Source organism: Vulpes vulpes, chromosome 9 (genome assembly GCF_048418805.1).
Source record: "Vulpes vulpes isolate BD-2025 chromosome 9, VulVul3, whole genome shotgun sequence".
Lineage (NCBI taxonomy): Eukaryota > Metazoa > Chordata > Mammalia > Carnivora > Canidae > Vulpes > Vulpes vulpes.
In genome coordinates, this window is record NC_132788.1 from 105255873 (window position 1) to 105278414 (window position 22542).

At 54.4% G+C, this 22542-nt stretch overlaps 1 protein-coding gene across 2 annotated transcripts in view; it reads left to right on the top strand.

The window, feature by feature from the left end:
* The first annotated feature begins 531 nt into the window (after nucleotides 1-531).
* The window catches only part of MLLT1 (MLLT1 super elongation complex subunit), a 67623-nt gene continuing 45612 nt past the window's right edge, over nucleotides 532-22542 (top strand). Inside the window, exons 1-3 of one of the 2 annotated variants that reach the window (XM_072721652.1) lie at nucleotides 532-736; nucleotides 9755-9935; nucleotides 17222-17304. In XM_072721652.1, the coding sequence (XP_072577753.1) occupies nucleotides 725-736; nucleotides 9755-9935; nucleotides 17222-17304 (276 nt within the window). In that variant the 5' untranslated portion in view covers nucleotides 532-724. The remainder of the gene's footprint in view (nucleotides 737-9754; nucleotides 9936-17221; nucleotides 17305-22542) is intronic. The other variant, XM_072721651.1, reaches the window with a different exon arrangement.

The following is a 22542-nucleotide window of genomic DNA, read 5'->3' on the forward strand; positions in this document are numbered from 1 at the left end:
GCTGGGGGGAGAGAAGCGAGCGAGTCGACCAGGCTTTCCCCGCTGCACACCCAGCGCTGGAGATTTACAGCTCCAGAGCCCCGAGCCCCGTGCGTGACTCGGTAGCCGCAGGCGGGGCCAGGAAACAAAAGCGTCCCCAGGGCTCCCGGCCCGAGAGCGCGGAGCTCGAGCCGCCACCTCAGCGGGACCCGGTCGCGCTCAGGCCCCCGCCCCCGCCCGCCCCCCGGGCCGGCTGCGGCCACGAGGCAGCGCCCCCTGCGGGCCGCAGTGCGCAGGCGCGGCAGCGCGCCCCGCCCCCGCCCCCCTCCACGTGCGGCGCACACCTCGCGCTCCCCTCCGCCGGGCTCGCCTCGCGCCTCCCTCCCTCCCTCCCACCGCCCCTCCGGCTCGGGCTTCCCATTGGCTGGGGGCTTCGTCCCTCCGACCGCAGCCCGGCAGGCCCCCGCCAGGCAGGAAGTCCCGCCCCGCGGGCGGCCGTCCGCGCCGCCGATTCGCCCAGGCGGCCGTCAGTCGGGGCGGCGGGCCAGAGTCGGCGGCGGGGGCCCGCGGTCGGTGCGCGACCCGGCCTGGCGGTGGTTTCCGGTTCCGCGGGGCTGGCGGGCGGGCGGGCAGCCGGGAGCGGCGGCGGCGGCGGCGCCTGACAGACAATGAGGGCGGCGGGGCGGCGCTGAGCGGCGGCGGCGGCGAGCGACGCGGGGCCCGGGGGCGGGGCGGGGCGCCAGCCATGGACAATCAGGTGAGGAGCGGCCGCGCCGCCCCAGCGCAGCCCGCCGCCCGCCCGGTCCCCTCCCTCCCTCCCACGGCCCGCCCGCCGGGCCCTCCTCGGGCCCTCCTGGGTCCCGGCCTCCCCGCCTACGCCCGGCTCCCGCCCGCCGCGCTTTGTGCTCGCCCGCCGCTCCCCCGGCCTTCCTGCGGGGCGGGGGCGCCCCTCCCCCACCCGCGACCCCGGCCCGGCGGGGGCGCCGCGGGCTTCCCCGGGCCCCCGAGACGCGCGCCCCCCCCGCCGCCGCCGCCGCCGCCCCCGCCCCCGCCCCGGGGCGACCCCGTGGGGTCCCGGCCGGCCCCGCGCCCTCGGGGACGCTCCTCGGGCCCCCAGCCCCCCGGGCCCCCAGCCCAGCCCAGCGTCCCCGCAGGCTCCCCTGGGCGCTCCGGCCCGGCCCAGCGAGCCCCACCGCCGCCCCCGGGACCCCGCAGGCTCGTCACGTCTGGCCCGTGCCACCCTCCTTTGCAGCCAGGGCCTGTCTCCCTTGCCCCCGGGACCCCGCGCCCCCGAGTGCCCTCGCACTCCCGCACCAGCGCCCTGCCGCCGCCTCTTCCTCACCCCAATCCTGGGACCTCGGTGCAGCCTCCGCTTGCTCAGACCTCGGCCCACCCGAAGCCTCCTCGTCCCCCATTCTCTCCCCCTCGCCCCTGCCACTGCCTGAGCCTGGGGGACCGTTTCCCCTGGAACTCGGGCTGGGGCCTGGGGTTTTCCCCGCAGGGGCCCAGGCCGGCTGGAGCCCAGCGCCTCATCCCCGCTGTGGACGCTGTGGACGTGGGCTTGCTTCCTCAGACACTTCTGACCCCCCACCCCCTGCTTGCTCGCTTCCCCCTGGTTTCCAGCTGGTCAGCCCCCCGGCCCCTAGTGCCTAAGGGGCTCTCTTTCACCTTCAGACCTCTCGGGGTGATGGGGCGGGGGGGGGGGGGGGGGGGGGGGGGGGGAGCATTTCGTGCTCCCACCTGGAGCCCCCAAGCCCTTCATACACCAGATGCCTCACTCCCCTCAGCTTGGGTCCTCGTTGCCCCTGCAAGCCTGATTCACATTTCCCCCCTCGTTTTCCCTCTGAGTCCAGGTCTCGGTCTGCCTCTTCCACCCTCAGCTGGCTTCCCTCCACACACCTGCAGTTTCCCCAGCCCCCCCTGTACCTCTCTCCTTGCATTCAGGGTCTCCCACTTCCTCCCAGCATCCCCCAGCCTGACGCTTTGGCTTTCAGCCACCATCGTCTCCCCGAGCCCACCCCGTATCCCTTCCTTCCCCAGCATCTTAGAGCCTTGCTCCAGACCCAGGGTGGTTGCCCAGCCTCCGTAAACTCTCCCCATGGCCTCGTCCCCTCCAGGAGTCCCCCCTTCACCAGCTCTGCACAGCCTCCTTTTCAGTACCCTCATTCTTCCCCTCTCAAGCCCAGGACTGTTGTGGCCCCCAATACGGGGTCATTATTTCTTCATCCTTGCCTACTGCCCCTGGCTTCCAAGGGCACGAGGCCAGGAAAGGGCCGTGGTGTGGGGCAGTGGGGGTGGCAGCTGAAATCTGTAGTCAGCGAGGGCAGGTTGGGGCGTCCCTGGCTGCCGGCGCCACTGAGGCGGCTCTGTCTGCTAAGGAACTGAGTGACTGTGAGGTTTCAGGGGCGCGTGGGCAGGAGACCTCCCCTTGCCCATCCTGGTCACCTGTGGTGGTGCAGGATCATTGCGGCCTTTCTCTTGAGAAGTGGGGTAGAGTTTACAGCTGTCGAGTGGTGGATTTCTGTAGCGTGGTGTGAGTTCCCTTGAAGGGACAGAGCTCGTTGCCTCCAGCCTGTACTGAGTTAAGAAAACAATATACCTTCAGCGTCCACTCTCATTGAAGCCCCTCTCCCTGCTGCGGGAAAGTCTTGTTGGGTATCACGCAGGCATAGGATGTGGCTCCTTCCTGTCACCCACCTGCCAGTCCACCGAGGAGGTATCGTAGGCCCAAGTGGGTCTGTTCCCCTATGATTTGCTGGGCCCTGGCTGTCGGAGTGGTTGTCATTTATGTCAGTGGAATGGTGGGGGTAGGTGGCATTGTTGGCCGTGACCAAGGGAGAGAAGAGTCTTGCTTGAGTGGACTGGTGGTGATGACACTCGGGCTGGGAGAGCGAGATCCCCACTGCCCCGTGTGCAGCCGCTAGCACCTGTGGCTGTTTAAATTCAGATGCACCGGAATGAAAAAATCAGTTTCTTAGTGGCACTAGCCACATTTTAAGTGCCCATTTACCACTACTGAGCTCTTGGCTGCCTTAATGGGCAGCTCAGAGAGACAACAGTTCCATCACGGCAGAAAGTTCCATGGGGCAGTGCTAGTCTAGATCCTTGCAGAAGTATTTGCAAGTGAAACGGATCCCAAAGGAAAGTATGTGGCATTCTGTGGTCTGATTCTCTATTGCTGGTCGCCTTTCTGCCAATCTGGGAGAGGCCTGGAAGCTCTTTCCCTTCTTTACGGAGGTGACAGTCCCTGGGAAGACAGGAGAGAATGGTGTCCTGTACCCAAGTGGGTGAGTTGGCTGGGCGTGTTCCAGAATGACTTTGGTGCATGGAAAACACTTTGAATCCCCCAGAATCTTGGCTTTCCCTTTCTCCCCCGAAATGCCATAAACCTGTAAAATGTCTCAGCCTGATGGGAAACAACAGGACTTTCCCCTAAGGGCCCTTTGCCCCGCTTGCTTTGGAAGGCTTTGATTCTCTTTACCTTCCTGCTGTATTCTCTAGAACTTTCAGGCTCGGCTAAGAAGGGGGCCTGCATTTAGCTCTGGGCTCCCAACTTCTCAGCATTGAAATCCTTTCCACGTGACCAGGAAAAGTCTTTCTTGTTCCCTTTGCCCTGATTGTAACCCACCTATTTGATTCCCCCAACCCCCATCCCGTACTTTCAGATCATTGTCTGTGAGGTTTGTATTTTGGGGGGTCATGGCTTGGAGGCATGGGTTGGTGTGGAAGGAATCGGCCTGAGTAAAGACTGAGCAGATGGTGAGAACATGGAGAAAGGAGGATGGGCACAGTGTCTCTGGGCAGAGCGATGGCCTAGGTGGTGTCAGCATCTGGGTGGTGCACAGAAGTGTTGGGCCTGTCCTCTGAGGTGGGCAGCTGTCCCACTGAATTGTGCCTTTGAAATGATACTTGCAGATTCTCCCGAGTTTAAATGTGAGACCCACTGCTGTTGCCCATCCTCTGTTGCTCCAGAAGAGGAGGTTTGTTTCTGATAGTGATGACCCATTTTACAGATAGGGAAATGGAGGCTCAGGAGGGACCCGAGAGGAGTCAGGACCAAGTGGGATTTCTAGGAAACTGTGTCCTTTTCCCCAAACCTTGCGGAGAAACTGACTCCAGGTTGACAGGATTCTCCCCCTGTCAGCTCTGAAACTAGAACTGGAAAGTTGACCCACCGAGTGGTTTGTCCTAAAGATAATCCATTGTAAAGTACTTGAGGTAGGAACCAGAATCCTGTTCACCTTTATGTCCATCACTGTTTGTTTCTTTCTTTTTAAGATTCCTTTATGTATTTTAGAGGGAGAGAATGGGTGTGAGTGAGTGAACTGGGGGAGGGGGCAGAGGGAGAGGGAGAATGTCCAGCAGACTCCTCTCTGAGCGCAGGGCCCTATCCCACGACCCTGAGATCATGACCTGAGCTGAAACCAAGACTCAGACGCTTCACAGCGTAAGGGACTGAGCCACCCAGGTGCCCCGTATCCATCCATCGTAGTATCGTAGTATCCATCGTAGTTTCTAACTCAACTCGGAGTTTTGCACTTGGCTCTGCCAACTGTTGGTTACATAAAAGTTACTAGGGATCGGTCACTTTGTAACCAGGCTCACCTGGCCTGCAGATGGATGCCTTTATTAGGGTTGTGCTCTTTCAGAAATCTCGCAGCACAGCTTCCCGGAGAACTTTGGTGATAGGCAGTACACCATCTCCCTGTCTGTGGGCATGTGTGCAAATACACGTATGTAATAGGAACCCTGTCCAGGCAGGCTGGTAAGGGTAGTATTCCTGGGAACCCGAAAACGGAGGATTGGGGGTGTCCTTGCATATCTTCCTGGTCTGCACACTTATCTTTTGAGTTTCCAAGGAGACATTCATTGAGCCCCCTCTTGTCCCTTTGTCATGAGCCTTAAGGGACGAGGCCAGATGAGGAGTGCAGGTGCTAGCCAGCAGCCCCCTCTGTGTCACTCTTCAGAAGACCAAGGCCTCATGCAGGGGTTGTGATAGGTCCCTTGGCTCTGTCCTCTGGGTGAGCAGTCTTCTGCTTGAGAGGATTGTCACTGAGGGATAACCATCATGTTCCCATCTTTCTCAAGTTCTGATCCAGTGCCTGCTCTTGAGAGTTTCGAGCTGGGTCTGGGGGAAGAAAGTTCTGCAAAGACTGTCTTATTTGGTTGTGTGTTGCTGTCACTCTGTGGGGCCAGGACCGTCTCCTGTTTCTGTATGTGTGGACCATGTTGCCAGCAGCCCTGCCAGACACAGTGGCACTTGGCACGGCCAGTCTAGGCCGATGAGGGGAAAAGGCTCTTCGGTGTTCTCTCCTCCTGGGAGGGGAGGGAATTTGTTGTATCTGAGGAAATTAGATACAGTAGCCAAACTCCAGGCATAATTATACCACTTGGTAAAGTATGAATTCCCAAGGGGAAATCAGGGCAATTCTTACAGATAAACTCATTGTTAAAGACCTGCCTTTGGGGGCCGAGGCCGAGGGTAGGGTTCATGGCGTGTGGGAAGAATCTGATGAGGACAGGCCTTTGAAGCAGTGGAGCTATTGGAAGGAGCCTTGCTCACTCTGCCAGGTATTGGCCATTTGAGTCCACATTTGGGGGGATCTCTCCTATTCAGTGAAGAAGGGCCTGGGAAGTGCCCTCCAGGGACCGTTTGCCTGGTTTGCAGGACTTAGGATTACCACCCTTGGGTTCCAGTTGATCTGGAGGAAGCAGTGCCCAGCTGAGGCCCTTAGGCCAAGCCTAACTGTCCCCCCTGCCCCCCCCTTTCCCCTCAGAGCCCTTGAGCTACTCACTCTACATCTGCAGGTCTTCCAGATGATTTCCCAGAAGTAAAATAGTTAACTCTTTCCAGGGCACGCCTGGAATGTTGCCCCTTTGTCCACAGCTTTTGTTGGGGGAGTGGGTGGCAAACTGGTTCCCAGGGTGCTGGGACATTGCACACACTCAGGCCGGGTCCCCTGGGCTACTTCCAGCCACCCACCTGGAGTCTGCGCAGAGTGCCTCCAAGCAGCAGGCGGGACAAGTGAGATGCATTCCTTCCAAGACGGTTGAGAGCTTAACCCAACTGGCAGTTAACCTCTTTATAAAGCCACACACCCTTCCTGGAGCAAAAGTTAACTGGTTTACTTCAATTCTTTGGTTCTAACGCGTGGGGAAGGAGTCCAGGTGGAGGAAGGCAGGAGGGGGGCAGAACCCGTGAACGTGGAATTGGCTTAGTTGTGCTAATAAATTATCATGACTTGACAAGTCAGAGTAGCTGGCGAGGGCTCAGTTTCTTGCTGGCCTCGAGTTCAAGTAGCTTAAATGTCTTACCGAATCAGTGATTTCTTCTCTAAGTGGCTCAGAATCTGTGTGATTTCCCCCATCTTTATTTCTTGAAAGATTCATGCATTCGGGGGAGCATTCCTCTCCCCAGAGCAGCAGCGTCTGCTGTCGGTGGCCCCTCCGGCCTGGGGGGTGTCCAGGCTGAGTTGGCGCCAGCCCTCGGGGCATAGATGCTGCCCGGGCAGAGCTGTGGGCACGGTCTGCCAGCTGCCGAGATCACCCAGCGCCGCTTCCCAACCTTCCTGTTTACTTTGGCCTCTGGAGCGTTTTTTTGGCACTTCATTCTCTCCCTCTCCGACGGAACTGTGGTCTTCCATTCTTTCACAATAACTGCCCTGCCCCTTGTGTGCCCTGGGTAGGAGCCCCAGCTCATCAGAAATGCTGGGAAGGCAGCCCGAGTGGTGAATAGCAGACTCCAGGACACAGCGGCAAACTCCGAAGAACCAAAAGTCAGAGTCGTTTGCCGGTGTATGGTTGTGGTCAGACGCATTTAGTTCACCTGTAGCCCTCCCAGCAATCCAGGGAATGTCCCCTGATTTCTCAGTGTGAAGACAGGTGGGCGACCAAGGCAGAGTTTCTGTACCGCGTGTAAGGGCATCTGGGGATTGCAGTCCACTCGGGGGAACGAAAATACCGTTCAGGTTCATTTACGTTGAACGTGGCCCATATGCAATGCTCTGCAGGTGGGTGCTTGTGTTTGATTTGAGCATTACTTGTTTATCCAGATGTTTAGTCCCTCGTCTCTAGCTTCTGGTGTGGTGTTTCCCCGTGAGCAGCCCGTCACCTGTCCCCGCTGCCCCTCCATGCCAGCACTCGGCATCAGCAGCGTCCCAGTGCCCTGGGTCTTGGGGTGAGCTTCCTTGTCTCTCCTCTATTCACTGTTTTTTTTTCTTTTTAAGATTGTTAGCTTATCCCTCATGTCATCTCTATACCCAATGGGGGGCTCGAACTCGTGACTCTGAGATCACATGCCGCATGCTCTGCTGACTGAGCCAGCCAGGCGCCCCTCCATCCACTCTTAAGTCCTGCCAGTTCTCCCATTTCAGACTCGACTGAATCTCTTCTTCCAGCCACTCCCTCTGGTTGCCCCCGTGCAGTCTTGTTGTTTGTCCGTCTGTCCTTTTTCTGCCTTCAGCGCTAAACTGTATACAATGGCCGGGGAATTTTTGCCTCAGATACTGTTTCCTTGCATCCATCATCTGCTTACAATCGACTGTCACTTCTGCTGTGTGGAATCTAAATGCTCCGTCCTGATCCCCACCCATCCCTCTGGTGGCCCCGGATGCGCCGAATCCCTGCTCTTTTCCCTGTGGAGCCCCACAGCGGCTGCCATCCTCGGCTGGGGGATCGCCTACCCCGTGGTTCACAACTGCCCCCTCTGTGTGTAGAGCCTCCTGCCAGCTCTTCCGTATCCTGGGATCACCCTGTCCTTATCAGTGTCCTTGCTGGCCCTTCCCTCTTGGAAAGTACCACTTAGAATGTGCTGATCCAAGAGGGCTCTCTAGTTTAAACTCTCTGGTATTATTGACGCCTCGTGTATGGTGGTTCCAAGACAGAAGTAAAAGGAAGAGCTAGATGCGGTCCCTGCGGAGGCAGCAGTGAGCAGCCAAGGAGCAGCAGGGTGGGGATGAAGTGGGTGCTGTGGACTGGATTGTACCCAGACTCCAGTGGAGCTTCTGAGGCATGCCACCAGCTTGGGGATGGTTTGTGTGTGCGCGCGCGTGGGCGCATGTGCACCGCAGCACGTAAAACCTACATGTGGATGGCAGGACGCACTCTGACTTCAATACACTGAAAAAGTGAAAAAGGATGAGCATTTCAGGCTTGAGGAAACAGGTGGGAAATGCGGGGTGCGCTGAGGGTTTGGACTTTATTCTGAAGGAGTGGTGAGCCCCTGAAAGCCAGACCAGCAGAGCCATAGTTGGTGTCTGTCCTTCTTTCCTGGCAGTGCCTGAGGGTGAGGAGGAAGGGTGGACGCCCGTGGTGGGGTCTGCTCCCTGGGGGAGGAATCACAGAAGAGGCAGGAGGACACACAAGGTCAGCTGGGGAGAAAGGGGGTCCAAAGGACAGCAGGCAGTCTGGCGGGGGCGGCGGGGAGGGTGGCTCCTGGAGGGGGGGCTTTGTGGGGAAGTGTGGGCTGCGCTACCCAGCAACTTGCTCTTGGCTGCCTCAGCACTTAGGAACAAGTGTCCACTTGGCCTCCGCTTTCTTTGTAACATTCTTGCATTTGATACTAGGTGTCAGGCTGTATCTATGAGAAGCCTGGGGAGGATCTTACAGACCTGAGTGGATGTTGACAGTGGGTTCCCTGTCAGTGGTTTTGGCCCACCTAGGCGTTGTGAGTGCCTTGAAAGTTTTGTGGCTTTGTGTTCACTGGAGTAGAACTGGCACGAGCTATGTTCCATTTCAGGCACAGCGTCACGCACGTGTGTAATGAAGGGAGCCCGACTGCCGAGGCGGCGGGTCCACCTGGGACCTGTCCCCATGTGGCTTCTTCCTGGTGCCTCCGTTCTCACCATGAACCACCGTTCTGCTTTTAAAACTGAAAGCCAGTGTCTGTGTGGTCTCTGGTGACCCCGAGGGTCTCTGTTCTCCAGAAGCATTCCATGGGGCAGAGGAGCGAACACGCTTTAATCGAGGAGCTTGGGTGACTTGACCAGGGAGGGGAGATGGCAGAGGGGCTCAGGGAGCAGGCCCCCAGGGGACACACACTTGCCCTCGAATCCCGGCCCTGCTCCCTACCAGCTGACTGTGTGCGGCTTGGCAGCGCGATCCTGGGGCCTTAGTTTCCTCATTTGTAAAATGAAGTAACTGCCCTCTGGGTCACACTGGGAGAGTTGTATTCAGAGAGCTCTTGGTGAGGATTCCAGCTCCAGACAAGGAGCCACCCCCAAGAGTCAGACGTCAGAGCAGAGCCAATAGATTGTGAGCAGGATGGTCTCCAGTAGTGACAGATGCTAAGGATATAACGATGCGACACAGAGTAACGGGAGTGGTGGTGGGTGCTTTCATATTGCGTGGCCAGGGGTCTTCCCAGAGGAGGTGACATTCAAGCTGAGACCTCAGTGACAGGAAGGAGCCAACCCCGGAAAGGCCTAGGGAAAGAGCACCTGAGGCTGAGGGAACCACAGGTGCCAAGGCCCTGAGATAGGAACGAGCAGGGCTTGTTGGCGGGACAGCGGGGAGATTGTCTGACTGGGATGGAGGATGAAGGGGAGGATGGGAGGAAGTGCAGGGCCTCCAGTGGGCAGGCTGGGGAGAGGGGGCCTGCCAAGCAGCTCACATGGAGCCTGGTCCACTGGAAGCTGTGGGTTGGGAATCCCATGGCTGTGCTGGTGAGTCTTCATTTCCTGCAGTCAGCGTTGACCGTAGGTGATGGGGTGGGACATCTCACAGTCCCCTGCTCTGGGCTCCTCATTGACCTGTGCCTGCCTCTGTCTCCCTCCAGTGCACTGTCCAGGTCAAGTTAGAGCTGGGACACCGTGCCCAACTGCGCAAGAAGCCCACCACAGAGGGGTTCACCCACGACTGGATGGTGTTTGTCCGTGGCCCCGAGCAATGTGAAATCCAGCACTTCGTGGAGAAAGTGGTCTTCCGGCTGCATGACAGCTTCCCCAAGCCCAAGCGAGGTGAGTGCCCCCAGCCCGGCGGGACCGAGTGTTGTGACATAACGCATGTGTCATCATTCCTTGAAAGGCTTGTTTCCACCCCCTCCCCGGGACCAGCCGGGCTGCACTCTGAGCCGCTGGCTTGCACCCCTCTCCACGCTGGCAGGGAGGTATCCAGCCAGGATGCAGCCCTTCTCCGACCGTAACATAAAATGGTTCTCCTCCCTCCATTCTGCTTCTTCAGCCGAAGAGCTCATTGTAGGGAAAGCCCAAAGGAGTTGGTGACTGTGCCTTGTGTCATTGTTTAGACTTGGGCTCTGAGAGGCATCCAGAGAACATAGCCAGTGGCCCGTGGGTGGGAAGGGCCACTTACTCCCACCTGGTGAGTAATCAGGAGATTGCTTATTGGGCCGACATTTGATGAGAGATGCCGGTTTAAGAATTCGTGATATTTGGGTCGAAAAGCATGAAGGTTCTCATTTCCCTGCCGTCTTGTTTTCTGTGTCTTCCGTCCCTGCTCCACCCCTCAGACCACTGTCGGTTGAGCAGCACTAAGTGCCTCCTACCTATATCCCGCACAGGTCTCCGTTACCTGTGGCCCAGTAGTCTGATGGGGCGGAGAGGTGTGGGGGGGATGGTCACAGAATCCTTCCTGGGGAATTGGGAATGAAGTTGGTGACCTTCCTGTTAGCTCTTTGGGGCCCGGGGCCGTGTCTGCTTTTCTTACCATTGAGTCTCCCAGGTGACCTGTGTCACCTCACAGGGGTCTAGTAAGTGGTTTTGTGGATGGATGTGTTGATAAAGGAGAGAAGGACTTTTTTTGCTGGAAAAGTGCTTCAGGGCGGGGAGAGAGGCTGCTGAGCTCTCCACCCCAAGTGCTGGGGGCCTTGGGGCCATGGGGATTGAGCAGGGGCTGGTATGGATGGCCTCAGGCTGAAGCAGGAGCACAGCGTGGGATCCCCTGGGGGCCTGTGCCTATGCCAGCAAGTGGCTTGTGGTCTGGTGGGGAAATGATGTCTGTTACACATGGAGAAAGTTCTGGTTCACAAGGGACAGCAACTGGAGATTCCTAGCTGTGTGGTAGTCATTTCTTTTTCTTCCGGTTTCTTCCATTAGCTCTCAGCTATTCCCTTCCCTTATTTCTTCTTCCTTGGGTCTTCACTTGGGCTCCTTTTCCTTCCTTCCTTCCTTCCTTCCTGTCCTGGAGGAGAGCAGCTCTGATTTCTACAACAGCAGATGTCTGTAAAGCACTTTTAATAGTAATAATCTGCAGCCCTTACTGGGTGCTTCCTGCTAAGTTCTCCTGTGCGGGGTCCCTGTTTGTTCTCCCTCCAATGCCCTGACAGTGGAAGACAGGCTCCAGAGGGCCCACTGCACAGCCTGTGCTTTAAAGCAGGATCTGCACACTGGCCTGGGGGCTGGGGCACCCGGTATGCCCATTTGCTTAGAGGTATCCACCTGCTGGCAAGGCCACCGTCCTGGGCGAGGCCTCTGTGCTGCCTTTGGCATGTTCCTCTCCAGTTCTTCACTGTCGCCCTTACCTATCTCCTCTCCTTCTCTCTGGGGTGGCCCCAGGGTGATGGTTCCATCCAGCTTTGTCCTCACCCCACCCTGCCTGGGCCAGTAGCCAAGTAGCCACCAGAAGTAACACACACAAATGGCAGTTTGTGTGTATCATGCAGTTGCTGTCTGCCACGCACCATGTTTGTGACAGCCCTGGGGCCTCCCAGAATCCCTGCAAGGTAGATGTGTTCACTGAGGTTCAGAGAGGCCCCATAGCCGGCTGTGGTCACGTGGAAGCAGCACACGCTGATTTCCAGGTACCTCGGAAATGGGGTGGTGAGTGGGGGGCACTCTCTGAATGTGTCAGTTTGGGGGCAGAGGTGTGATCCATAGCTGAAGCATGCTGGTTGTGAAGTCTCGGAATGTGGACACCTGTATGCTGAGAGCAGCTGTCCCAAGTGTGCTGAATAGTGAACACTACCGTGTCGGTGACACACATCTTGCCAATTGTCAATGAGACATGGATTGGGTTAAAGAGAGAGTGAATTTCATACAGGTCTCTCTTAAATTACACTTGATGTACTTAAAAAATGTTTTTTAAATCAAACATGTGCTCACAACAAACCCAGCAGGAGTGTGGAGGGCGGGAAGTTTCCCTTCCTGTCTCACACTGGCCCTGCTGCCCTGGGCTCTCAAGTCCTTTCTGGGTGTCTCCTTCCCCAACATCTTTGAGTAGTGGAAGGAGATTTGCTACTTACTTCTTGATTTTCCAAATTAAAACCATGTTTTTAACTTCCCAGCCCTGTCCTAAGCCCTCCCTCTAGCGTCTCTTCTTTCGTTTTGTAGGTGAGTGACTTGTGTTCAGTGATTATCTTTGTGACTTTGAACAAGGAGGTAAACCTGCTGGCCTCCTCCAGCGGGGGCTCCCGTCACCCTTTGAGGAAGACCTCTGGCTGCTGCTGGCTCTAACTCCCGGTTTCTTTGCTCAGCCACCCACATGCCACATGCTTCATGGCCTTTTTCTTTTCTTTCTTTTTTTTCCCTCTTTAGCCCCATCTTAACATATTATACATGTTACTCATCTTGTCCATCTTCCTTCCTCCCCCAAGTGAGAGATTTATGTCTTGCTATATGCAGTTTGCTGCTGTGACCCTGGTGTTGAAAGGATACAGTAGGTGCTTACTAAATATTTATTGAGTGAATGAATGGCTTTTCCAGCCTTGTCAACTTTTGTCCATGCTTTGTGACTTTCCACCTCAAAGAGAAGACCTAAACACCCCTGTCCTTCCTTGAACCTTACACCCCTCCTTTTGGGGGTTATACTTCTGCTCCCAGATTAGGGGTTAATTCTAGAAGTTGGAAACCAACTGTGCTGTTGATTCTGTTCCCTGTTGGGCTGGTCAAGTTGCCAGCATTTCACTCACCCTCTGAGCTCCAGGCCACCCAAAGGAGAATACTCAAGGTCACGTCAAGGTCAAATGGGTCCTTTTAAATCCTTCTTGGCTAAAATTATTCCTATTTACTTTGCCTCACGTTGGGGCTATAACTTTAAGTAATTTGCTTCTCTCTTTTTTTTCTCCTTGTGGTGTTCTTTGATGTCCGAAAAGCCTCACTGTTTTCAAATTCTCTCAATCATTTCCTTTATTTAGTGGAGTTTTGGAGTTTTTTTCTTCCCCCTCCTGGATATTTCATTCTGGTTCTCTTTATCTTCCTTCTCTAATTAGGATTGACAGCTGTCAAAGCCACCTCTTTAGCCATTATCCTGGGACTTTATTGGTCTCTTTATTGGGGGGATTTATCTATTACCCTATGTTTTGGCTTATTGTTTTACTAGAGGAATTTCTAAAGTAATATCCCAAGAGACTAATTATTTAAGCAATTTCTGAAGAGAGACACATGGGAAATAAATTCTGACTTCTAGTACATTGGAGAGAGCCATTTATTTGGGTCTCTTACTTGACCGACAGTTCGGTTGGGTATAATATTATAGTTTGAGACTTGCTATCACTGAGAACTTTAAAATATTGCTTCATTGTCTTCCAAGGAATCCAATGCTTCTGGGTTTTGATGGTACTGCAGATGACCTCTTTAGTTTGTTTACTTTTCTCTAGAAGCACTAGGATATTTTTTATAAGCATTGTCTCTGAGGTCTTTTTGTTGTTCTTAATGTTGCTGTTTGGTGTGCTTCATTTTTAACTCTGAAAAGTTTTCTTCCACTTCTTTGACAATTTCTTTCTATTTTTTCTTTTTTCTTTCTGGGATGCTTCTTACTTAGCCCCCCCCCCCCCCTTAAATCTTTTCATTTGTAAAACAGAAGCAATTGTTTGTCTCAAGGTTGTCCTAAGGAATAATGCATTAATATGTATAAAGTGCTTAAGAACAGTGCCTGGCATATAGTTGGTGCTTTATAAATATTAGCTGTTGTTATTATTTGTTTAATCTGAATTGTTTCTTTACATCTTCTCCTTTAAAAATGTGTCTTTTTGCACTGTGTCCTGGGAGGTTTCCTCAACTTTACTTTCTAGTCTTTCTTTTGAGTTATAAAAGCACTTTTGTAAGTACTCTGACATCCAAGAGCCTTTTCCTACTCTCTAACTGGCCTTTTTAAAATATTTTGTTTTTATTTGTTGGGCATATCTTGGATCTGAGGACATTGGCTCTAGCTTGTTGTTTTTTTCCCTAAGTTCTCATGTGTTCTCCTGTTTCTTTGGGCTCTTTCCTACAGGTAGGAACCCTCACTGAGAGCTCTTTGTAAGGCAGGGTAGGTTTTGTTGACCAGCGGGCTTCTGGTTTAGGGAGTGGACCCCCCAATTTCAAGATGAGGTCATCAGAAGGAAATGATCTGTGATGTGAGAGGATCAGTGTGGCTGGATCTAGGACCCAAGGCCAGGCTGGCAAGAGAAGAGGCTGGTCATGACGAATCACCTTGCAACACCCTTGAGGGGCTTGAGATTGGTCCTAAAGGCAGTGGGGACCATTGGGGACATGGTCCGGTTCACAGTTTAGAATGATCATTACAGCTGCCTCTGCAGAAGATACCCAGGAGCGAGCCTGAGGCAGTGTAGCCAGTGAGGTGCTGGGTGGTAACACATGTGAGAGGCAGGGTGTCCAGGCTGGAGCAGAGGCGTAGGGTGTCGGGACGGTGGGTGCTTCCCAAAGTGTTTTGGAGGTAGATGTGATAGCACTTCCCAACAGGTGAGCTGGGAGAGGGAGGAGTCAAGGTGGCCTCGGATCCTTTGGTGGGGGGTGGGCAGCCTGGGTCCTGAGCTCTGGGATGCTCAGAGATGCAGGTTTAAAAGGGGGGATAGGAGGTGGTTTGGGGTGCACAGCCTCCACAGGAGGATGTCTGAGGAGCAGAAGGACACTGCCTGGAATAGAGATTGGCTGCTGACGTCACATGTGATAGTGTTCCTAGGCCACCTGGGTTTACTACCTGTTGACTCAGCTTGTTGTCCTGGAGGCAGGGCTGCTCCTTACTTCTACGTGAGCTGACCATCAGACTGAGGGTGGTGACATCCAGAGTAAGCCAAGCCTGTCCTTGTTCCTCTGTCCTCACTCTGGCACCTGACACTGCCAGATGTAGACAGTGCCAGAGTGGATGAATGGATGCAGTTACTGCTGTATTTGGTAGCAATAATAACTCACATATATTACCTGATGTCAGGTAACAGTGTTCAGGGTGCTGGACAGAGGCAGCCAGGGACACCACTGGCCTCCAGGAGGTTATGCTGTGTGCTATGGCATATCCTGGGGCCGTTTTGGGAGCCCCTTTCCCCCTCCCCCGATACCTGGTGGGGAAGTCAGTCCAGTTGAGTAAGTCTCACATACCAACGGTGTACGAGGTCCTGCCCCCTCAGGAAGTGTTTGCTGTGGCTGGGTGTGGGGACTGGCAACTAGAGTGCCCAGTGAGCGCACCGCTGAGGAGCTGGTAGCTGGCCTCCAGCTCAACTTTGAAGGGAGCGGGGTCTTCAGCTGGGGAGGGTGGGATGGGGTGGAGGGAGCCTCAGGCAAGGTTCCAGGAGCCAAGGCCAGCTCACAGCCCTGTGGCTGTCCTGTGGCGCCAGACTGCCCTGGTCAATGAGACCAGAGGGGCTCCTGCAGCCTGAGCCACAAGCTGGTCCCTTCCTCCCTTGTGGTTTGAAGACTGGGGTCCCGCACAGACTTTTCAGCTGGCCCTGCCTTTGAAGGTCCCTAGTTATTCCAAACCTACCCTGTTGGCCAGCTTTGTTGGGACAGATGAGAGTCATGAGATCTTTAACGTGTGATACTGGATGAGGTACCTCAGAGCTGAAAAGATTTTTTTCAAAGAAAAACCTTACACCATTTTAATTTGTAAGAATCCTTTTTCATTATGTCCCATGCACTGTTTTCCAGCAGTTTCCGGCCCACTTAAGAATTACCTGACTGGTGCAGACATGTGCTTAATGGTTTTTCATGATTGGCAGGATGTTTTCCTGTCTCCCAATAGTGATTGCCTCTGGAGAGGGAGGGGTGGAGGACCAGGGGAGCTGACTTGTACTGCTCTGATTTTTCTTTTTCTTTTTCTTTTTCTTTTCTTTTTTTTTTTTAAAAAGATTTATTTATTTATTTATCATAGAGAGAGAGGCAGAGACACAGGAGGAGGGAGAAGCAGGCTCCATGCCGGGAGCCTGACGTGGGACTCGATCCCGGGACTCCAGGATTGCGCCCTGGGCCAAAGGCAGGCGCTAAACCGCTGAGCCACCCAGGGATCCCCTTTTTTTTCTTTTTTAAGATTTTATTTATTTATGAGAGACAGAGAGAGAGAGGCAGAGATATAGGCAGAGGGAGAAGCAGGCTCCTCGCAGGGAGCCTGATATGGGACTCCATCCCAGGACCCCAGATTCACGACCTGAACTGAAGGCAGATGCTCAACTGCTGAGCCACCTAGGCGTCTCTGATTTTTCTTAAAAGCAGGAGAACAGGGGTGGGGGTGAATGGGTGACGGGCACTGAGGGGGCACTTGACGGGATGAACACTGGGTGTTATTCTGTATGTTGGTAAATTGAACACCAATAAAAAATAAATTTATTAAAAAAAAGAAAGAAAGAAAGAAAGAAAAAAAAAAAAAGGCAGGAGAACAGTATCTTCCTGACAGCATGCATAGCAAAACATTGAGGTTCATTCTGGAGGGCGTGGTTGCTAGAGGTCATTTTACTTGTACTTTGCTGTTCTTTTCAGTTTCACTTTTTCTTTTTTTTTTTTTTTTAATCTCTGGGGTTAACAAGTCTCCATTCAGTCACTTGGGAATGCCTTTGTTAGGCACTAAAATGGAACCCCGGAGAGTCCTAGCAGAGACTCACCATCTCCCATCTCCCCGTGTCTGTGTCACTGACACCCAGCTGGGCCACAGTTCCAGTATTTGAGCAGTGGCAGGCAGTGGATGCTGTCCTCCCTGCTGGGGGTGCTGGGGCCCCACAGGGTCTGGCACCTTACCCGAGTTATGCTCACTGCCCTGATTTGGCTGAACTTGTGCGGCCTGTGGCTGGCAGTGGCTCCTCTGTCTTAGCTAGTCTCAGGCCCCTTCCTGCACCCCTCAGTGGCTTTCCTCCTGTGGCGGGGTCACCTTTCTCCTGCTCTGCTCCTTCTCTGCCCTGCGGTGCTTCGAATTCCATGGGATTCGACACTCCCAGGGGGAGCTGGCCTCCTGAAAAGCCAGTCCTGTGAGGCCAGCTGAGCCCCCGAGAAGAGGCACAGGCACAGAGGGGCCACCAGTTTACTGCTGCTGGCGGCTGGGCCTTGGAATGTGCGGGAAGCTGATGATGCATTTTTCCCTTTCTTTTTAGTGTGCAAGGAGCCCCCTTACAAAGTGGAGGAGTCGGGTTACGCTGGCTTCATCATGCCCATCGAGGTGTACTTCAAAAACAAGGTAGGATCCTGGAATAGCAGTTAGAAGGACACACGGTTCACAGAGGGGGAGGTCGAGCCAGGGATACACGTTGGAATCACTTGGCGCAGACATTGGGTAGTGTGCTGGCTCCACGGAGTGTGGTGTCCATCTCCTGTGAAAGGTGGGGCTGGGGAACTGGCCTGCTGGGACAGCGGAGGGGAGTGCAGGCGGACATGGCCTCCCACTCAGTTGCCCTGTAGGTGTGTGTCAGCCATGACATGCTGCGACAGGGCCAGGTTCTGTGGATGGTCTCAGGGGCTTAGTCACTGGGCCAGGAGCAGTGGCCAAGATGCAGGAATTACGTAAACGTCCAATGGTAGGCCGGTGATTAGATGTGTTTATGGTGCATCTGTACAGAACCTTCAATGACCTGGGGGGGTGGGGGTGGGGGGTTAATATTGTTGAGTGAAAGAGGTAAGCTTATGTATATTATTCATAGAGAAAAGGGATTGGGTCCACCAAAAATGTTAAAAGGGTAATCTGGGTGGTAGGATTGTAAGGGGTTTTTGTTTTATTTTCTTCCATGTGTTTTTTTTAAACACAATGTATATATATATTTACATGTGTTGTTTTATTTCGTCTGGGCTGCTATATAAACAACAGAAATTTACTGCTTACTTCTGGAGGCTGGGACGCCCAAGATCAGTTTGAGCACTCAGCAGGGGAGGGCCCTCTCTGGGTCACAGACTTGCTCTGTCCTCATGACGTCTGTGTGGGGTATTATTATTATTATTATTACTGTTAATTTATTTGAGAGAGAATAAAAAAACATGAGTGGGGAGAGGGACAGAGGGAGAAGCAGGCTCCCCACTGAGCAGGGAGCCTGACTCGACCCTGGGATTATGATCTGAGTCAAAGGCAGACGCTTAACTGACTGAGCCACCCAGGTGCCCCAGTCTCTTCCATAACACTCATCCCATTTAAGAGGGCTCCATCCCCAGGACCTGATCACCTTCTGAGGTCCCACCTCCTCATTCCATCACCTCCTGGAGTCAGGACTCCACATAAGGAATTTTACGGGTCACATTCAGACCATAGCATTTTTTTTTTAAAGCCCAGGGATTAAAATAAAACAAAAACAAAAAAAAGAGCCTTTCTGCAGCCTGCCTCTGCTCCTCACAGGCGCCACCAAGAGGCCATGGTGAGCTTTCCTGGCTCAGAGATGTGCTTTTCCATAGGCACAGCTAGACTGTAGGCAGCTCTGCCTTGTTTTAGGAAGGAGAGAGCTCCCTGGGAGGCCAGCCGATGCCACCACTTGCCTAATGAGTCCCTTGTTTATACCTGGCTCTTCTGCAAACCACCAGGCAGCAAGGGCCTGTGGGAATGGTGCTCAGGTGTGCTAACCTACTGGGAGCCGAGTGCCATTTCGCCGGTATAACTCAGTGGGATTTGGCTGTGGCCCATCTTGGGCCCAGGTCACAGAAGCCTGGATCATCCCGAGACTTTTGGGGGACAAGACCCCAGGCCAAGGGAGTGGCCACTCTTGAAAGAGGAGGCCAGCCTGTGTGTGGGGCAAAGGCTCCATGTCTCTTCAGCAAGGGCAGAGGAGGAGAGGAGAGACCACCCTGCTGGGACTGGGGCTGGGCCCGGGCCCTGCAGCAGGCAGTAGGGCAGTCTTCCGAAGTCCAGCCTGGGGAGGCCTCTCAGTGCTCCAGGAGCATGGAAGAGGAGGTAGGGACTGTGGAGGTGGGACTCCTGCTGGGGTGAGTCTCTAGGCAGGTGTCACTGGCCTCTTAGCTCCCTGGAGGGGAGCCTGTGCTGGGAGTGGACAAAAGCAGCCTGCTGATGGCTGGGGAGCTTGAGTCCATTTGCAGAAAGCTCTTGGTATTCATGTGCACTGGTGTTCTGAGGGGCAGCTGGTGTGGGACAGCTCATCTCTGGGTTAACTAGATTCATTCCTTTGAGGTTTAGAAGCAGTTTGGGGTCCCCCAGGCCAGCAAGGCCTTTGTGTTTCCTGAGACCTGTCTGCTCTCTGGTCCCTGACACACAGACCTTCCTGTCTCTACTGGGAGCTGTGTTTGCAGCCACCTGGGCACTGGTGGCACCCATGCAGCTTCCTGGTATCCCCTAAGGGCCTGACAGGAGGCTGGGGCTGAGCCCAAGGGAGGAAGTCCCGCACAGAGGCTGTGCATGGCTGCATCAGTGGCACTGGCTTGTGGAGCCCTTTCTCCTGGCCCAGGGACCCTTGCTGCTGTCCAGGTTTTCTCTCGAGATGTTGGCAAGAGGCAGGAGCACTTGATGCCTGTGCCTTAGCTGGCACCTGTCCTGTGGTTTCTATGGCCTCTGTTAGTGGCTGTCGCTGCCCCAGGCCTCTCCAGCCGGCTGGGGGATGCTGCTCAGTTTCACATACCCCCACAGAAGGCACGGCAGCTCAGAGGGGTCTTGGGGACCATCCAGACTCTGTTCCAGCTTCTTGCCCATGAGCCGCACGGAGCCTTCTGGGGCGCTCACCCTCTAGAGGAGGGGTAGTGCTCAGCGTTGGGCAGGGAGGCAGCAGCCCCAGCCCTTGCCACCTCACCCCTCACCTCACCTGCAGAGTCCGCTGCTGGAAGCCCCACCTGGGCCTAGGGGCTGCTTTCTGTCTTCCCTGGGCTCTGTGGGGGCTCGTGGGCACCTGCAAGGACTGCTCCATCGGGGCTGCCAGTCACTACAGGACACAGAAGCGTTGGGTTTTTTTGTTTGTTTTTAGCTTCATTGAGGTGTAACTGACAAAATCATAAGACATTTAAAGTGCGGCACGTGATGATTTGGCAGTTGCATACATTTGTAAGAGGATTTTCGCCATTGTGTCAACTAACACATCTACCACCTTTTGTTGGGTGGGGGTTGGGTGGGGGGGAACACTTAAGCTCTACTCTTTCAGCAAATCTCAGGTAATGGTAAATTACGAGCTATAGTCGCCATGTTACACATCAGATCCTCAGACCTTATTCACCTATAGCTAAACATTTGCAGCCTTTCACCAACCTCTCCCCACTGCCTCTGATAACTACTTTCTACTCTTTCTAGAATTTTTTATTTTTTAGGTCCCACATAAAAGTGATACAGTTGGTGTCTGTCTTTCTCTGTCTGGCTTATTTCACTTAGCATAATTTCTCCAGGTTCATCTGTGAAGGATTTTCTTCTTCAAAATTTCAAGCCCATTGAGATTTCCCAAGGCCCAAACCCCAAGCCAAATAATATTTCGCTGTTTGTGTGAGCGCTTGCCACGTTTTCTTGATCCATTTATCCTTCAGTGGGTACTTAGGTTGTTTACCAGAGCAGCATTTTTTTCTGATTTTGAGGCTGGAGCCAGGCCCCTGTGTCTCCAAGCCCCTCAAGATTGCTATGGACTGAGCCCCAGAGAGAGTGTCTCCTGCTCCAGCTTACACAGCAGGTTGGCGGAGAGCCGAGGTGGCCCAGCATTTCCTCCCTTCTGGCACGTCCACTACCTGGGATTTCATGAAGTGAAGTTCACCTCCCAACGCCAGGAGATCATTTCAGTGATTAAGAACACTTGTCCCTGAGAAGAGGCGCTTCTCTCCCTTTTTATGTTTTGGTCTGCGTGGGAACTGCACGTGAGAGCGGCCCTCTAGGCTGAGTTACCCTGTGTGTATCGAATCTTAGTCAGACCACGTATCTGAGGGTGGCCAGGGAGCTCTTGGAGGGAGAATCAAGTGCCTGACCTTTGCAGTCCTCTGCTTGGCAGGTGGCTTTGTGGGGCTGGCTACGTGTTGGGGGGTGTTTGGGTGGGCGTGGTTGGCGCTGTTTATTGAGACCCCCTTCTCAGCCTTGTGTGGTGGGGGAGACCTAGGCCAGCCACATGCAGAAGCCCCAGGTGTTATGAAACCCAATTTGCAGATGCAACCCGTGCACCCCTAGAGGAGCCACAGGGAAGGTCTCCACCCTGGGCCACTGGGTCTCAGGGTCTCCTCGTAGTGCCCTCTTGAGCCCTGCAGCCGGACTTCCATACTGATTTCCCAAGGTTCCACCCCTCCGTCCTGCCCCTGGTGGGGAACAAAGGGAATTCCTGGTGAGCCTTTGGCCGTAGGACTTGTCCCTCCTGGGCACAGCGCCTTCACCTATACTGGGGCATCGAGGAGGAAGCAGAGAGGACCCCTCTGAGGGTGTTCTAAATCCCTGTGTGCTCTTTCAGGATCCCTGGACTTTCTTACTTGGAGTGAGCAGGCGTGTGTGTGTGTTGCAAGGGCAGGGTGGACCCGGTGCCCCTGGAGCTTCTAGTCCCAGCTCTTTGCCCTCCCTGGCATGCCGCCACTTCCCCAGGTGCCCCTTTAGAGGGCGCATGTGTGCAGCTCACCACCCTTGTGTGTCCAGCAATCCAGGGTGGCCTCTGGTTCAAGTTAAGAGGTTTTGTTGGAGTCTGGTTTCTTGAGGTACAATTTACTTAACAGTATGGTTCTCTCATTTTAGGTATCGTAGGTTTTTAAAATTTCGGCTCGTGTTTCCCTTTGAAATCTGTTGGTGCACAGCTGTTTTTTCTGTTTAAAAAAAAAAGGGGGGGGGGAGATCCTGTTCCTGGGTGTTGACTTGTCTGACCGATTCCTGTAGAGGCTCATGTGCCTGGGGCAGCAGTGCCTCTGTGAGCCTGAGTGCAGAACTGCAGCATGTTCTTACTCAGGACAAATGCTGGACTCCTGTTCCTGGAGGAGGTTTTGCCCCCAGAGCTCTAGAGGGCGGCCCTGCACTGGGAAAGCCCAGGAAGGCAGGCCTGCTGTGGGAGGGGCCGGGGACTTGTGAGTCCAGCCACACACAGGTCCTGTGGGGTGTGTGCCCTGGGCCAGGTGCTCTGCTAAGCAGGTGCTTACTGAGTCTCCAGAGGAGGCCTGGCGGGAGCTGATCTCCCCAGTCTCTGGAGGAAGGAGCTCCTGGATAGCCGGTCACTTGGTGAAGGCCACGCAGTAATTGGCAGAACTGAGATTCGAGCCAGCAGAGCCTGTGATTGTGTATGTACACCTGTTACATACATACCCCAGACAGGCATGAGCTAGGGCTTCCGCTGGTCACAAATCCTGGTATTTGCTTACATCTGGGGGACAGGGCCAATGTCTGAATGCAGGTCCCTGTTTTTGAAGTTTTGTGAAAATCAGACAGTTGTGGGGAAGTGAACACCAGTTCACTGCAAAAGGAGCTTCTATAGGTTTAGAGTACTGGTTGAAGCAGGGGCATTATGAATGGATCTCCTGATGGCTTTTCCACCCTGACTGTAGGCAAGGGTTG